The 18,963-nt window shown below is 24.2% G+C and overlaps 4 protein-coding genes across 4 annotated transcripts; 1 reads left to right on the forward strand and 3 right to left on the reverse strand.

Moving 5' to 3' along the window:
* Positions 1-973: 973 nt before the first annotated feature.
* Positions 974-5,920, forward strand: PmUG01_06013400 (RNA-binding protein, putative; the record flags this gene model as incomplete). Its single annotated transcript, XM_029003701.1, has 3 exons — positions 974-2,453; positions 2,617-4,179; positions 4,329-5,920. The coding sequence occupies 3 exons, from the start codon at positions 974-976 to the stop codon at positions 5,918-5,920; spliced, it is 4,635 nt and encodes a 1,544-aa protein (XP_028859793.1).
* A 1,935-nt stretch (positions 5,921-7,855) lies between these two features.
* On the reverse strand, positions 7,856-8,818 carry PmUG01_06013500 (conserved Plasmodium protein, unknown function; the record flags this gene model as incomplete). The annotated part of the gene is made up of 2 exons (XM_029003702.1): positions 7,856-8,400; positions 8,581-8,818. 2 exons carry the CDS (start codon positions 8,816-8,818, stop codon positions 7,856-7,858), a joined length of 783 nt encoding a protein of 260 aa, XP_028859794.1.
* A 650-nt stretch (positions 8,819-9,468) lies between these two features.
* PmUG01_06013600 (conserved Plasmodium protein, unknown function) lies at positions 9,469-11,882 on the reverse strand (the record flags this gene model as incomplete). Its single annotated transcript, XM_029003703.1, has 3 exons — positions 9,469-9,531; positions 9,868-10,582; positions 10,777-11,882. The coding sequence occupies 3 exons, from the start codon at positions 11,880-11,882 to the stop codon at positions 9,469-9,471; spliced, it is 1,884 nt and encodes a 627-aa protein (XP_028859795.1).
* A 1,856-nt stretch (positions 11,883-13,738) lies between these two features.
* On the reverse strand, positions 13,739-16,820 carry PmUG01_06013700 (stearoyl-CoA desaturase, putative; the record flags this gene model as incomplete). The annotated part of the gene is made up of 2 exons (XM_029003704.1): positions 13,739-15,502; positions 15,726-16,820. 2 exons carry the CDS (start codon positions 16,818-16,820, stop codon positions 13,739-13,741), a joined length of 2,859 nt encoding a protein of 952 aa, XP_028859796.1.
* Between the last annotated feature and the right edge of the window lie 2,143 nt (positions 16,821-18,963).

The raw sequence follows: 18,963 nt of genomic DNA on the forward strand, positions 1-18,963 counted from the left end.
TATATATATATTTATGTATCTTTTTTATTTTTTACAAATTTAGTTATAGTTTTATTTGTTAAAGTTATATAATGTCTTTTTCTTTTTTTTTTTCATTCTGCTACCACTTCATTCATTAGTAGCTATTTACTAATTATCCTTAATATATTGCATATATATATATATATAGCATTTATGACGTATATGTATTTATATGTATAATCAATTCCTTACCTTTATCATGTGAGAGGGCCTCTCATCTCACACATACATTATAAAGAATAAAGTTTTTATAAATTAGTGCACGCAATGTGGTTGTTTTGTATTGAACTTAAAATATAAACATATAAAAATACGAAAAAATGAATTAATTTGTTTTTAATGACGTTAAGGAGTGTGCATATATACTATACAGTTTATTTTTACACGTCCACTCAAATACAGTGGTTGCCTACTTATATGTATCCCTCATAAACAATAGAAGAATAATGTCAAGAAAAATTTTAAATATTATAATAATATTTTTTTTTTTTCTTCACAAATATTATAAGTATTGTTATTCATGAAAGAGATTTGTAAAAAATTAATTATTCATTTTCTTTTGCTAATATTTTAGAAATATGTGTATGTATGTATGTATATGTGAACGTATATGTAAACGTATATGTAAACGTATATGTAAACGTATATGTAAACGTATATGTAAACGTATATGTAAACGTATATGTAAACGTATATGTAAACGTATATGTAAACGTATATGTATATATAAATTAAACTGTCTAACGAATCACTTTGCTTATACGTATTATGAACTTTTTCACAACCCTTTCCAAATGATTACAAATGTATTTATTATATACACATTAATGCATTTATAAGATATCATGGATTCTTTTTTTTTTTCTTCTCGCATCCTCTCTAATCCTTTCTTTTAATATCCCCTTTTTTTAAATATTCTTTTTTTTTTTTTTTACCAAAAATATTATACCAAATGAACACAGAACATAACAATTCATATTTTAAAAAGTTGTACTGTAAAAATAATACCCCTTGTAGTATTCCAAGAAATTTTAATTTAGAAAATGATGTATTAATAAAAAAGTTGGAAGACAATCATGAAAATACAGCTAATAAGAATAATTTTAATAAAAATTTAGGAAATTTAATTTATAATATCTCCAAACTTATACTTGAAAATACAAATAAAAATAATACAGCGCCTGCTGAACCGAATTTACCACTAAGTAAGGATAGCAGTAAAAGTAATAGTAATTGTAATATAAATAATAGTAACAGTAATAGTAATAACAGTAATAGCAGTAATAACAGTAATAGCAGTAATAGCAGTAACAACAACAGCAGCAGCAATAGTAACAGCAATAGTAATAATCATTATAGAGAAATGAGCGATGCACCTGTTAGAGTTTATATTGATAGTTCAGAAAATAATAATTTATTTGTTATTGATGAAAAAAAGGAAGTTCATCAAATTTTAAACAACAGAACAACGGATTATTATAAAAAAGATGGGAAATTCAAATTTTTAAATAATAATAAATACAATGCTAATACTGTTAATTCTGTCACTAATGTGTTAAACGGTAGCATTAAAAATGATAATTCAAAAGGTGCAGAAAATAAATTCAACTTTTTTACGCACACGAATACCTGTAGGCACACTATTAATGAACAAAAGGGAAATTTTATTAAATACAGTCCTAACAATTTAGTAAACATGCCAAAATGTGAGGAAGAAAATTATAAAAGGGAAAATAATATTTTTTCGAATTTTCATATCAATGATACGAAAAATGGTGCAACAAATGAAGCAATAAATGGCGTAATAAATGAAGCAATAAATGACGCAATAAATGGCACAAAAAATGAAGCAAAATATGATCCAAAATATGACCCAATAAATGGCCCCAAAAATGGTGCAAAACTGGATTATAAAAATACGCATCTTCCAATTTATCAAAATTTAAATTACACAGAAGAAGAAAAAGCGGTAAAAAATTATAAATTACAAGATGAGAATGGGCCCCTTCCTATAAAAGAATACAAAGGGAATAATGAAAAAATGAATCATAATAATATGGACAACCAAATTATTAAAGACATTATAAGTAAATCAAATAATAATTTTAAAAGTATTGTAATAACCAATGTTTTCCTTGGGAATATACCACCAAATATAACGGAAGAAAGGTTAAAAAATGTGCTGGAGATATTTGGCTATATAATTCATATTGAGTATAAATGGTCTATCGATAAATGGTCATATGCATTCATTTATTTTATTGATGAAAAATGTGCTATAAATGCAGTTAATATTCTAAATCAGAAAAAATTTTTTGATAATTCCCCGAATCATAAATTAATATGCTTTATTGTTTCGAAACAAGTTCCTAATCAAAATACCTTGCATTATAGCAGAGCAAACTTTTCCTTGTTAAAAGATGGACCTCCAGGTACACAAAAAAAAATTATTTCAAAATGTTTATTTGTTTATTCATGTTCTTAGTAGGAACGCAATTTGGATTTATAATGTTGTCCCTATATATTATGAGCATATTGTTGTGAACATTCATCTTTTTTTTTTTTTTTTTTTTTTTTGTTTTTTTTGAATTTAAGGTGCAAACTTGTTTCTGTACGGAATACCGCTAAAGTGGACAGAGCTGAATTTAATACAGCTGGTAAATAAATATGGGCACGTTGTAGGGTTGCGAATTCCATACATTAATAATGATAATGATAAGAAACAAGGAAATCGAGGTTTTGGTTTTGTATCATATGACAATAAAAAATCATCTATTGAAGCTTTTGAAGAGCTATCAAAAATGTATATTCATGGAAAGCTCTTAAAAGTTCAATTAAAAAATGGTGAAGAGCATTTATTACCTGCCAAATTAAAAAGTATATATAATGCTAATAAGAATAAAGTGAAAGAAACGAATAATGCAAAAACTGCTCAAAGTTTAGTAAGTACAACTGATACTTTAAAAACCCTTAATTCCATAAATTCTACAGATATTAAAAAGAAGCCTAAAAACAACAAATATACTGGCAGTAATAACATAAAAACTACAAATTTTATAGTACCATATAAAAATAAAATAATTAATGAACCAAGTAATAGAGATACTAATAAAAATACTCCTCACGGTTCTACGTCTGACGCTAATTGTTCAATCGATTTAGTAGATAATGCATTAAAAAACAATTTTTCACTAAACAGTTCAAATGATTGTGATTTCCCTTCTTCCAATTTTTCAAACTCAAATTTTTTTAAAAATACTTCGTGTAATCTTCATAAATATGATACAGCAAATAAAAATATTAATAACCATATTCCAAATTTTTTATATAATAATATTTCAAGTAATGTATCTAGTGAATTTGATAGAGATAAAATATGTTTATATGACTCCAGTGAAGGCATCTATGAAGCTAATAGAGCAAGTAACGCTTATGATACGTGTAACACAAGTAATTTGAATAACGCGAAGCGCATATTGAACAACGTTTGTTTAGATTTCATAAATAAAGGTGAACATACGAACTCAAATTCAGGTGAAAATATAAGCGCAAGTGTAAACCCAATTAATCTAAAAAACGAGAATAACTATTTGAACAACTCTGATAACAAAAGCAACAAACCAAATATGAACAATGAGATTTCAACATATGATTACATGATATTCAATAAATTCGACTATTTTAATGTATGTGTGGATAACAACAACTTAATAGAGAGAGGGAAAAAATTTATATGGAAAAAAAGAAATATTCAGCCTGTAGAACAGATAGGAAAAAATATAAGTAAATCTTTTACGTATCCAAATAAAGCAGAAATAAAGAGGTATCACCCGAATGTAAGTAGTAGCAATAGTAATAATAGCAATAGCAATAGTAATAATAGCAATAGTAATAGCTATATTAATAGCGATAGTAATAGCTACATTAATAGCAACAGTAATAGCTACATTAATAGCGATAGTAATAGCTACATTAATAGCTATATTAATAGCGATAGTAATAGCTACATTAATAGCAATTGTAATAGTAACTGTAATAGTAGTAACTATATCAATAGTAATAGCAATAACTATATTAATAGCAATAGTAATAGCAATATAAATAGCAATAGTAATAGCAATATAAATAGCAATAGTAATAGCAATATAAATAGCAATAGTAATAGCAATATAATAGCAATAGTAATAGCAATATAAATAGCAATAGTAATAGCAATATAAATAGCAATAGTAATAGCAATATAAATAGCAATAGTAATAGCAATATAAATAGCAATAATAAGTACCCTAGCAACACCTTTTTTGAAGACAATACTCTTGATAAGAATCATATTACTAAACTAAATAATTTGAAAAATAAAACTTATAACATGCAAAAAGATATAACCTTGTGCAATTCAAATGAAATACAAAATATTAATGTCAATGTGTGTAATAATTTTTTTGTGAATGATGTCAAGATATTTCCACCTCCAAATAATGAGATGAATACAACTCAAAATGTGCAAGCTTATAAAAATGGTAATTCCATTTATCCTTTTAAAAAAACAAAAAGTGGAATGCAGTTGTGTGATAAAAGCAGAAACATAAGTTCTTTTTTAAACGAAATTTGGTATAATAGTAGTAACAATACTGGCAAAAACGATATGCATATTAATAAAAGAGATAATGTTTACAATGATGATGAAAAGAGCAGCAACAGTAAAAACAGTTGTAACAGTAGTAACAGGAATGGTGGCAGTATTCATAGCAGCATCAACAACAATATCAATAATATCAACAACAGAATCAATAACAATATCAACAACAATATCAACAACAATATCAACAACAATATCAACAACAATATCAACAACAATATCAATAACAGAATCAATAACAATATCAATAACAGAATCAATAACAGCATTAACAACAGCATCAGTAACAGTAACGATGATATCAAATATAACTATAATGCGCAAGATGCTCAAACAAAAGAGATGACTAATCTTAACCAAATTAAAAGAGATTTTTTCTCTAAAAAAAGTGTAAATAATTGCGACAACGATGAAAGGGAATATAACAGTAGGAATTGGGCAAACATATATAACAATAATTTTAGTATTAATTTTGAACATGAGGAACTCCGCAATGTGTTCACGAATAGTATTAGCAATAATAGCAGTAATGATAATAGTAGTAGTAGTAGTAGTAGCAATAATAGGAATAATAGGAATAACTACAACGATAATAGCAACAGCAGCAATGGGAATAGCAGTAGTAACAATAATAGCTTAAAAAATATGCAGCTCTTTTTCACCTTTTTAAACACATACGCAAAGGAACACTCATTAAATATAGATGATTATGTTAATAAGGAAAATATGCAATTGCATGAAGTGCTAAATGGTAAATATGACAATCAAGTGGATAAAAAAAAATTAGATTATTTATTAATAGCACATCTATTAATAAATAAGGAAAATAAGAAACAAAATGAAATACAAAATGAAAGACGAAATGGAATACATAATGAAACACAAAATAAAATACAAAATAAAATACGAAATGGAACACAAAATGAAAAATCACTTGAAAAAACGAACGATAAAGAACAAGAAAATTATAACTCCATTTCTCGTTTAAAACAAAGTGAAGTTGGTCATATGGTGCATTCAGGAAATACCGATATATGTTGTTCTAATAATTTGAACTCAAGTTTTTACGAACGTAAGGGCCCATGTAAAAATAATATACTTGAACAAGTAAATGCAAATTACGCAGAATACAATAACGACAAAATAGATCGTTACTTAAACGATATATATATGTATGGTGATTATATGAACAAGTATAGTTATGATAAATCTATGTTTACTAATGAAATGAATAATGATGATAAAAACATTAATAAATGAAATGAAACCATGTGATAACAACAAAATAACAAGTTTATTTTTCCAATTTTGAGAATAGTACTACTAATATATATACGTTATATCACAATAATAATAATAAAAAGATGATCATAAGAAATGTCAGTAAATATTATACAAATCAAATGTCAAAACGTTAGCAGGGGTTTCTTTGTATTATTACTATACAGTAAAAACATGGAAAATAAATAAATAAGTAATCAGGTAGATGGGTGGATGAATAGATGAATACATAAGTAGACAAATAGATGGATAAATAAATGCTTAAATATATAAGAAAAACAAAATGAACGTTCCTCTTATGTTAATTACGTAATTGCACATATTGGTAAATCATTTTTTAAATTATTAAAATGTGAGTTGTAATACTACGAGAAGAATATAGTTCTATGTCTTATATTACGCTATGTCATTATTAAAAAATTTTACGGATTATGTAAAATTATACATGATTAAAAATAGGCCTGACTTCGTACAATATATATATATATATATATATATATATATATATATATATGCATACATACATATGTACACACATATGTACACACATGCGTACATACAAACACACATACAAACACAAATACAAACACACATACAAACACAAATACAAACACACATACAAACACACATACAAACACACATACAAACACAAATACAAACACACATACAAACACAAATACAAACACACATACAAACACACATACAAACACACATACAAACACAAATACAAACACACATACAAACACACATACAAATAATTAAAATTTATGTAGATGATATTAGAAAAATTCCACATACGATTTTATAATTATTAATATATTCTTAAGTGTAAAGCTACTTTAAATATTTTAGTGTTTAATTTTTTTAAATGAATATTACACCATTATATATGTATATATATATATATATATATATATATTTTTGTGTATGTGCATATGCGCGCGCATACGTTCCTTATTTGCTTAGCAAAATATGTCCAATTTGTCCATTTTACAAACCACATATTTTCTCCCCTATTTTGCCCTCGAGACATATATATATATACATTCCTTACGTTAATAAAATATGTATTTGCATATATATATATATATTTGTATGATTTAAAATAAGTGGTATTATATAATATTTTATAATATTTTATAGTATTTTACAGTAATTTATAGTATTTTACAGTAATTTATAGTATTTTACAGTAATTTATAGTATTTTACAGTAATTTATAGTATTATACGGTAATTTATAGTATTATACGGTAATTTATAGTATTATACGGTAATTTATAGTATTTTATAGTAATTTGTAGTATTTCATAATATTTTATAAATAAAATAATATATTTATTCATATGTGATTGTGGTACATTTGTATTTATTTTTTAATATTATTTAAAACTAACATACAAAGGGTATCCTAATTTTATATTAACGTGCTATGGTATCATATATATACATACGTGCACATTCTGCAATACTAGTTTCAATTATGAATTTATAATAACATACATGTAACCTGTTTACATGATTAATTTTTATATTATTTGTGAAATATTTTTAAATGTTATGCTTAATTTTTATTTCCTTTTCCTTTTCCTTTTTTTTTTTTTTCTTTTATTAATCTCTTCCAAATATACGTAGAAAAGGAAAACTTCCTGCTCGGAAATAACCCGTTTTCGTATTATTTATTTACTTTTTTTTTATTTTGAAAAATGGTTAACTTTCTTAATGTTTTTAAATTTATATTAGAGTTAATTTAATAAAATAAAAAAAAAAAAAAGGAACAAGTAGTGAAGAATGAAGCATAAGACGGTTAGAATGAAGCATAAGCGGTAAAGAATAAGGAATACGGAATAGGCATATTTTAAATAAAACATTTTTACTCTTTTTTTATCTCTTAAAAAGAAAAAAAAAAAAAAGTCTACTCCTCAGCCTTATTTTTTGCGAAGGTTACTTCTACAATGTCTTTTGAATAAACAGATCTACCTAGATCATTGTGAATAATTCGAGCAGTAAATTTAAAATTTTTATTATTATTAACATAATCCAAAAAACTATTTGAGCCTGCTCCGTCTTCAAATCCAAAATAGTACGACTTGGTGCCAAAATATGCTTTCCCATTTTTTTTCATATTTTTTTTCAAAACTTTTAAAATGCTATAATAATTTTCTCTCCTATATAATATTTCATTTCCAATAATAAAATCAAAAGAATTCAACTCCATTTTTTTTAATGTTTTATTTAACTTATTCCATGGTTTATTAACAACTGAACATGTAATGTCTTCACCGCTTATCTTCATATAGCTCTTTTTCTCCCCTAACTTTTTTTTCTTTAGTTTTATATTCAAATTCCTTTTTATATTTGGTAATAAAATATCATTAATTACTTCTTTATTTAATTCTTGAAAAACGACGTTTCCCTTATCCAGCAAAATTTTTATTCCAGTGAGACCGTGTCCGCAACCTTAAAAAAAAGGAAGTAATAGATGTGAAAGAAGTTAAGAAAATAGTGAAAGAAGGAGTTCAGTAACAACAAAGGAAGCTGCGAATGAAGCCACTTAATATCACATAAAATTTAAACGAATTTAGCTCTAAAGTCAACGGAATACGTTACTACATATAACGAATTTAGTTTTATATTTACCTAATTCCAAAACATTCTTATTTTTAAAATCGAATTTTTCTCTGTGCAAGAATTTCAGCATGTCCCATGTACATTCCCATATTGTGTATCCCCCCTCGTACATGTTTTCTTTGACCAACTTTTTTTTTTTTTTTACATCAATACATCGATTTTTTAGAATTAATGAACTTTCTATTTCATCATTTTCTTTAGTTTTTTGAAATTGTTCCTCTTTATTTAAATAATAAACTTCATACATTTTTATATATGAGGTACATAAATGAAGTTAAAAAAAAAGTTTTTCAAAATCTTCTTTTTCTATATCTATATCTATATAGATATATATAGTTTATTATTTTGGCATATATGGTTTTTAAAAAATGTTTATTATCAAATTAAAGGTTTTTAAACAAAAAAAAATAAAATGAAGTAAAATTAAACAAAATGAACTTTATTAACAAAAGAATAATTTAAAATTAATATAAAATGGGAAAAATAAATAAAAAATAAGGTAAAAAATAAAGTAAAAAATAAAGTAAAAAATAAAGTAAAAAATAAAGTAAAAAATAAAGTAAAAAATAAAGTAAAAAATAAAGTAAAAAATAAAGTAAAAAAATAAAGTAAAAAAATAAAGTAAAAAAATAAAGTAAAAAAATAAAGTAAAAAAATAAAGTAAAATAAAAAAAAATAACGAAACGTACACAACAATAAAAATAATCCCTTTATAAGTGGACGTATATGCTATCACCTATGCATATACGAATATGCACATACGTACGTGAATATATATTTATGTACATATAAATAAATAAATATATATATATATATACATCTTCACAACAATTAATATTTCCATCTGTTTTAATAGGCTATAAAAGAATGTACACTTTTCGTCGAAAAAACTGCTCTTTACAACATCATATTTGAAATATTTAGAGGACTGCGATCAGCGTACTTTTTTCTTACGTTACCCTGAAAAAGAGAATATTAAATACGGATAGAAAATTTTACGTCGAAAAAAAAAAAATTATATAATTGTATATGCATAATACAATCGCACATATATATATATATATATAATGCACACATATACATATGACACATATGCAAAAGAAGATACCCAACTTGTTTACGCCACATGCTCACTATGATATATTAAAAAATAATGAACTTTAAAATAAATTAAAAAAAGTAAACTCTTTCCAGCTTTCAAAAATAGAAATATATAAACTTCATTTAACACTTTTTTTCTTCTATTTTTGTTATTTTTCAACTTTTTTTTTTTTTTTTCTTTCCTATTTATGTTACTTTAAAATTGTCAATTATGAGCCATTGGTCGCTATCCGAATTATTGTCAGATGAAAATTTAAATAAATTAGTTTTATTTTTTTTTTCATCATCCTTATATTTTTCTATCTTCATGCTTTCCTCTCTAAAACGAACAATCTTTTTTGACGATTTTACTTTTTCCTGTTTATTCTTAAATAATAAATTCGTATCGAAATAATTTTTTTTCTGAGATTTGTTTAACTTGATATCTATATAAGCATCCTTATCATTTAAATATAAATGAGATAAGCTAATAGTATTTAGGGAATCTAATGATATATTACAATAGTAAAGTAAACTAGCACATGTTGTTAAAAAGGAAAGAAGTAAAATTATAAAAACATTTTTTGACATATGCATTATAATATTCCATATAAAATATCGTTTACTAATTAAATTAGACAAATTAAAACAAAAAATATATATATTAATTATTGTTGATTCTAAATTTAAAGGCGCTTTTTCTATACATAACAGTAATATGGGAAGGGCTAAAATTTTAATAGATATATTTTGAACTATTATATTCAATAAAAATAAAAATGGACTTACATAAGTCTCACTATAATACAAAAAAATAAAGCTAACTATTTTAAGAAAGACATTAAATAATATTGTTATCATTGCATAACTTCTATAGCACATCTTATTTGTATATAATTGAAAAATAGCAATTCCTATTAATTTTGAAGATCTTCATTAAGGGGGGCGGGGTACGGGAAATCAGGAAAAAAAAAAAAAAAAAAAAAAAAAAATTAAAAATATTGAAACGATTGTCATAAGATGGGGATGACGATGTTAAAACTACAATTATGTACATTAACACATATGCATTCATGTGGCATATTTCCACATCAGCATCTGCTCTTGTATGTGTTTTGTTCTTACTGCGATACGAGTGGGATGTAATTAATCAAAGATTGGGGCCACCTGTAATTCTGAACACCGTACTGTAGCATCGAAAATTTCATATCAACAGAAGAATTAAATAAAACTATGAGAAAAAGTATTTTAAACAAGTTTTCATTAAACAGTATTTTCCTTAAAACGCGAAGTTGCGATAATAAATCTACAGTATTTTTTACATTTATATTTCCATTTTCACTCTTTAATATTATATTACGTTGTACTTTAAAATCATTGCTTAACAAAAGCGTTTCTTCGCTAGATATACAAGAAATGACAAATATAATAAAACTCTTTAAAATTAAAAAAAAAATACTTACTTTGAGAATATAAATATAATATAATATAAGAGAACAAAATATCTTAATACACATCATATAAGATATATAAAATATTTTTTCAAAGTGCGTTTGTTTCCTGCACCTCTCAACTACTACCCCTTCAAATACACATGACGTTAACAACATATTAGTAGATATAAAAAAAATTGTACTTAAGTAAACATAATAATTTATCTTCTTATTAAACACATATATAAATAATAACAATAAGGTTGTCATAAGCTCACTTAAAATCACATAATATTTTCTATTTAACGGTAAATACAAGAAGTTATCTACATAATGATTTTTACGTAAACTACTTTTTTTTAAATATTTAGACCGTAATAATTCATCTTTCATATATTTTCTACAAACGATTTTTAAAAATAGATATTTTCCGTTACATACTGCTCTGTTACAATGGTATAACAAATCCTGAAGTTGGCTGTAAAACTCATATATCTTTCTTGACAAAAAGGAGAGTATATTATTTATATTAAAATATACACTATCCGTTAAAAATGCAAAAAAAGGCTTTAAGAAATACAATAGTATTAATATATTATATATTTTTTTTCTAACATCTTCAGTTACTTCTGCTTTAAATGTTGTACTTAATATATAGTCATTGTAACGTAAAAATAGTATATATAAAAACTCGCTCATAAAAAACAGGGGGGAAATATTTCTCATTAACTGTGTTATCTTTGAGTCATCATATGTCCTCTTAAAAATGTTTTTGTTACTATCCAAAGGTTCCCTCATTTTTTCTGCTCATTTTTAGCTACAACTATATAGCATATATATATATATATACATATAAATTCATATATGCATAAATACATATGTACTATATGTATATGCATACATACGTACATACAGTACTTTAGATGTGTTTCTCACGCGTATTTTACTTCTATTTTGATATGTACTTGTTTAAAAGAAAAGAGAATATATACATACGTATATATATATATATGAAAACATCAACAAACTTCGTTTCATATTATATTTATTATAAACACAAGTGGTATATATACAAGCACACAATAAATGTTTATTTATTTTTTTTTTTATTTTTTTGGTTAATAATTCATCGTAGATGTTATGTGACGTTTTAAAAGAAAAATACCAATGTAAAAGTTTTTTCTTTTTTTTTTCTCTTATATCTCAGTGAATTTCAAAAAGCGTTTCTTCTGATAAATAAGAGCAACTGTCACAATTATATTTTATTTAACACTACTATTTTGTTTCTTCATTCTCTCTTTCCTTTTTTTTTTTTTTTTTATATATTTTATTTTTGAAAATGGAAAAAAAGGTTGATTTAAAGATATATATATATATATATATATATATATAATGTTACAACGTTTGCATCATTAGGGGCACACCTTTATTTCAATTAAAAGAAACAAAGGAAGAATAAGTATGTTTAATAAAATAAAACAAAAGTGATTATATATCAGGAAACAAAGCAAAATGAATAAGCTTTTGTACATTTTTGCGAATACGAAAATTTGGCTTTTGTTGCAAATTAAAAAAAAAATATATATATGTATATATATATATATATATAATATATGTATACCTTGTATATACATATGTACATAATTGTATATTGTATTATGTATATATGTGTATTTCACATAGGCACTGTATATTTTAATATATAAAGCAGCTTAAAAGCTAAGCATCTTCATATCATGTATTAAAATAAAAAATAAAAAATAGGAATAATTTTTATTAAGAAAAAGGAATAAAATAGAAAATAAAAAAAAAAAATAAAAAAAAAAAATAAAAAAAAAAATAAAAAAAAAAATTCTTTTTTATGAATGATGTTTTATATATCCCTTTCTTTAAATTTGTTATTCATCACTTTAGTGTTTATTGTAACAATGGATTTAAAAGACTATTGAAATAATACAGAGAAGTCCAGAAATATGGGAAAATGAAAAAAAACAAACAGGAAAACGGAAAATGCATAAAAAACATATTATAACGTATGTATATTTATATATATTCTTATATGCATGAATAAAAGGTATGGGGGTGGGGCCCTACCTAATGTGCAAATGTATACATCTATATATACGTATATCTACATATATCTATATATATATATAAATATATATATATGTACGCGTATTTGCTGTGTTTTTCAGCCTTCTTTTCAATATATTTAGAATTAATAAAAAAAAACTTAATCACTTTACGTGCTCATCTTTTTTTCGTATCACTTTTTAACGTTACTCTCATTTTTCTTTTTAAACAAATTAAGGAAAAAAAAACAAAGGAAAATGAAAATAAAAAATAAAATGAAATGTAAAATAACACAAAATAAAGTATAATACAATTCAATAGAGTACAATACAGTAAAATAAAATAAAATGATGTACGATTAAGTAAAATATTGTACAGTAATAATCTACATTTTTCTGAACTTGTCATATTTTTATGAAAATTCCAAAAAAAAAAAAAAACATATACGTATACATATACGTATACATATATATATATATATATATATATATGTAGCTAGGTCGCAAAACATTTTTCGAATGCTGGTAAAATTTACACATTTTTCACTGTTCACTGTTCGCTCCTTAAGCCCTTAATTTGTATCATAAGAATTGCTTGAGAATTTCCATAAACTTGTCATTGCGAAAGGAATTGTACTGATTCAATGTTTTGTCAAAATGCTTATACATTTCTTTTGATCGATAACTTGGTATTTTTGAGTTTATAAATTCCACAATATGTGTATAGCACAAATGATGATGTATAAAATTTATGAAGAAGAAAACCATTTTATACAATTTTTTCTGACTTTGATAAATTGAATTATTTTTTTTCCATTCAAGTAAGGACTGAAAAGCAACATAATTTAAAACACTTATGTCTAGGTCTTTTGTATCCATGTCTACATTCAAAAATGGTGGGTTGTTTAATAAATAGACATAGATTAATAGCCACATATTAAATACAAAATATGGAGCTATAAAAAATGTGAAAAAATAAAAATAGCCAAATACGTAGGTGACCATTCCATATAGTACTAAGAATACTGAAAATATAAATGTGTACATATCAAAATATATAGGTCCTTTTAAAATTTTAAAAAAATCTTCATTCAATGATTTTTGCAATGATTTTCTTGTTTTTTCTGAGCTGTATGGTAGTACAATAAAAGAAGATATTATACTACCAACGAAATTATTGCAAAACGCATTTTTAAATAGCAATCCTCTTTTACACTCATAAACCAATGAATAAAGACTAGCAAACATAGTTCCCATCGGTAGAGCATATAAAATAAAATGAAAAAATATAAATAAAGAAATAGAAAGAAATATACTGTTCCTCTGTATATGTGAAAATTTTTCTGATATATTTGAAAACATAGTTCCATTTCCATATTTATTATAACAATACCACACATGAATTAGAAATATGCCAATCATAATTATAATATCACTAAGGAAATACAAAATATACCGAAAGGTCGAGATATTTATATAATCATTACAACGTATTTTAAAAGATGTCATTAATTCAGTTATATAGCTTGTATCTTCTTTTTTCATTAATTCATTTTTAATATTCTCACTTAATAATTTATTTCTCTTTTCTAATTTTAAAGCTTCTCTTAATCGAACTTCTTTACAAATATTTTGTGCAGTTTTTAAATCCCATACTAATCCCAAATGATAAAAAAATTTTATTACATACTTAGTTGGATTTATACTAAGAATATAAAAATTTTCATTCATAGCATAACAATATGGAAATACATGATGATAGTTATGACAACCCTCTCCAAGTGCTACAATTGATGTAAAAATATTATTAGAAGCTTTTATATCACTATTATAAGGTCTATGACCAAAGGAGTGAGAAGCACTATTAATTGACCACGTAGCATGTAATGTTATGATCCACCTGAGTGCTCCTAATATGAAGAATCCATCCCAAAAACTGTTATACATATAATAAGAATATATACCCGGTATAATAAAACAGAAAAAAAAATTAAAATATGGATCTAATTTATGTTGTATTACGAGAAGAGGATTTTGTAATAAATCATCAATATAAATTTCTTTTTCTTTCTCTCTGACATATTTTGTTTTCTGATATAATAACCATCCAATATGACTATAAAAAAAACCATATCTTATATTATGAGGATCATATTTGGTATCACTATATTTGTGGTGTAAACGATGATTTTTTGCCCACACTATTACACTACCTTGATTTGCAAAACTGTTCAAAATTATAAACAATAATTGCACAAAGGAACCAGCCTTAAACGCTCGATGTGACCATAAGCGATGTGCCCCAAACGTTATTCCAAAGCCGTTTATCAGGTAAAAGATTATACACTGCAAGGGGGCGAAAAATAAAAAATATATTAAAAATATAAATTGTAGAATATAAGGTGCACAATATAAGGTGCAAAATATAAAATACAAAATGTAAAACAAAAAAAAATATATAATGGAAAGTGAAATGGGTAAAAATTAACAAGTATCCAAATTTTGGAGCAAAATAAATCCGCATATGCAAAAACGAACAGAAACGAAACATAAAGGACAGAGGAATAACCTGAATGAACAAAGACCTTCCATATGCATGGTAATATATTTTTACAGCTCCAATTAACGCAAATATATGAAAAAATAAAATAAAAGTAAACAAAGAGGATCTGAACTGCTTATGATAATTGTATATATAACTTGCAAAAGACATATATGTGTAATACATATAGAAGACGATAGAAATGGTTGAAAATTGCTGTATTAATTCTGAATTATCATCTGACGTATATAACAATTTCGTAAAAAATAAACTTATCCAAATCATATGTGCAATATTGAATGCATGCGCTATTCTATTTAATAATTTCACATTTGAATTATTTTTGAAAAAAATTGACGCAAAAGAAAGCAAACTTTTACTTAATTGTAAAGTTAAATATATTTTTATGATAGTAAAATTTTGAATAAACTTCCAATAAAAATAAAAGAAGATTACATAAAATGTTTGTAATGCAAAAATGTATATTCCATAAATATTTGCATTTTTCTTATTATTTCTTTTTTTGAGCTTCATATTATTTTTTTTTTTCATATATTCTTCTTCTTCTTTTTCTTTTTTTTCAATTTCTTCTATAATTTCTTTTTCTTTTAGTATCCCTTTATTTTCTATTAGGCTTTGTTCACTCTTTAAAATTTTCTTTGCGATGTTTTCTAAATGCTTTGACGTATCTCCTATTAATTTGCACTCATATTCATTATCTTTTTTATTCTCATTACTTAATTCATATTTATTTACTATGTTCTTTTCTTGGTCGAATGGTTTTCCATTTGATCTTTTGCTAAATTCCTCTAAAAAATTACACAGCTGTATAATATTATACACATGAAGTAAATTAATACTTAATATAGTGTTTAAGTTTAAATATTTCAAACTAATTAAAGAAATAATAGAAACCAAAACACTTTTGAAAATTCTTATGAAATGAATAAATTTGTCTGAAAAATTATTTCGGAAGATATAGAAGGTAACCAAACAGGTAACATAAGTCAAGTATATTACTCCCACATGTTCAGCATTCAAGTTCCTTTCGCAAAAAGCCTCCCACATATCTGTCGCCATTTCATTAAAATTTGTTGGTACGTACTTAGCGAAGTAATTCATTGATATCATGGTATATTTCTTAATTTTTGATAGATGTTACACTTTAAAAGTGTATTATCTTCATCCATATGTAAATATATGTTTATGTATGTATACGATTGTATGGGTATATATGTAAGTGCAAATTTATATATATGTAACCTAAATGTGTTGGTATAAATTCTTAAAACTATTTTATCCTTAAAAAATAACTTTATATTCTTTTTTGCAAACATGAAAACTATATAAAGTTATATTAATCATTAAATCATTAATTTATTTGTTGTAAAAACTTACACTTCAAAAAATATGACTGTTTAAAAAAAAAAAAAGAAAAAAATGGAAAAAATGAATATAATTAAAAATTTTTTTTTTTTTTTTTTAACTATAGCTATGAGCACTAATTCTGCAAAATTTATGAAAAAATAAAAATTTTTCATTATTACATTAAATTAATTGTATTTTATACGATAAATGTTAATTATTAAAAGTTTGGTTATTTCTTAAGTGTAACTGCTATTATTTTTTCCACTTTGTCTTTAAAAAAAAAAATAAATAAATAAATAAAACAACAAAACAGTAAAGCAATAAAGGAGTAAAGCACTATAACAATAAAAACAAACCAAAGAATTTTTTTTTGAAAAACAGGCAAATTACTTTTATGTAAAAATGGATGTATAAAAAATTTCATATACAAGTGTGTATATACAAGTATTTACTTACAAGTACTTCCATACAAGTACATACATACAAGTACATACATACAAGTACATACATACAAGTACATACATACAAGTACATACATACAAGTACATACATACAAGTACATACATACAAGTACATACATACAAGTATACATACAAGTACATACATACAAGTACATACATACAAGTACATACATACAAGTACATACATACAAGTACATACATACAAGTACATACATACAAGTACATACATACAAGTACATACATACAAGTACATACATACAAGTACATACATACAGTACATACATACAAGTACATACATACAAGTACATACATACAAGTACATACATACAAGTACATACATACAAGTACATACATACAAGTACATACATACATACATACATACAAGTACATACATACAAGTACATACATACAAGTACATACATACAAGTACATACATACAAGTACATACATACAAGTACATATATGAAAGTATGTAGACGCATGTAAGTATGTGCACGCACATATGCATGCAAACAGATGTATTATTTCTTAGCGAATAACTGCCTGTTATATTGCAGTTAGTTCCCTTTGTGCTATATTGAGGGATTCCTTTTTGTAATTATTATTTTATGTACTCAATTTTATTGTATTTTTTAGAAATTTATCTCTTTACATTCATTTCCTTGGCTTCTTTAGAGAACTTTTATATTAACACAGAACACAGTCTTTCACTATTTTTTTCGATTTTATCAGCATGAGTACATATAAATACTCATTTGAATATGTACAATATACATACATGTAAATGCATAACAATAACAACAAGGTTATAGTGCATCCTCTTTTAAGCTGCTAACCAATAAAAATTTCCAAAAAAAAAAAAAAATTAAAGAGTGTAATTTTGAGCATTTATTTCTTATAAAAATATTTCCATTTTTACAATTATAGCAGTAGTGAGAATAAGAATAAATGTTTATTTATATATAAAATTATGCTCTTCTTTAAAATACATGTTTCCGCGAAAAACGCTAAAATGTTAAAGTTAAAAAAGAAATTAACTTTTTGGAAGTGTAATGATATTTTATTGTATTATTATTTTTTTTTTTTTAAGTTCTTTAACTGACCTGTGCAGGTTTTTTTTTTTTTTTTTTTTTCGTTGTTTCAAAGTCTTTTTATGAAAATAAAAATATTTAACTATATATAATGAATAAGGAAGATACACAATAGATCAATGAACTAAATCATTGTATATTATCTTGGATAAAAATTAAAATTATAGACATAAATTTTGTTTCAATAATTTTAAATACAAAAAAAACAACAAAACAAACAAAATAAAAACAAAAAAAAAAAAAAAAAAATTAGGCAAAAAGCGCGTCTAAAAATGCATTATATCTACGCACATGAAAAGAAGATATAAAGCTACTACTTTTAGTAAGCAAAACAATTGTGCATTT

This window comes from Plasmodium malariae (assembly GCF_900090045.1).
Source record: "Plasmodium malariae genome assembly, chromosome: 6".
NCBI classification, from domain to species: domain Eukaryota; phylum Apicomplexa; class Aconoidasida; order Haemosporida; family Plasmodiidae; genus Plasmodium; species Plasmodium malariae.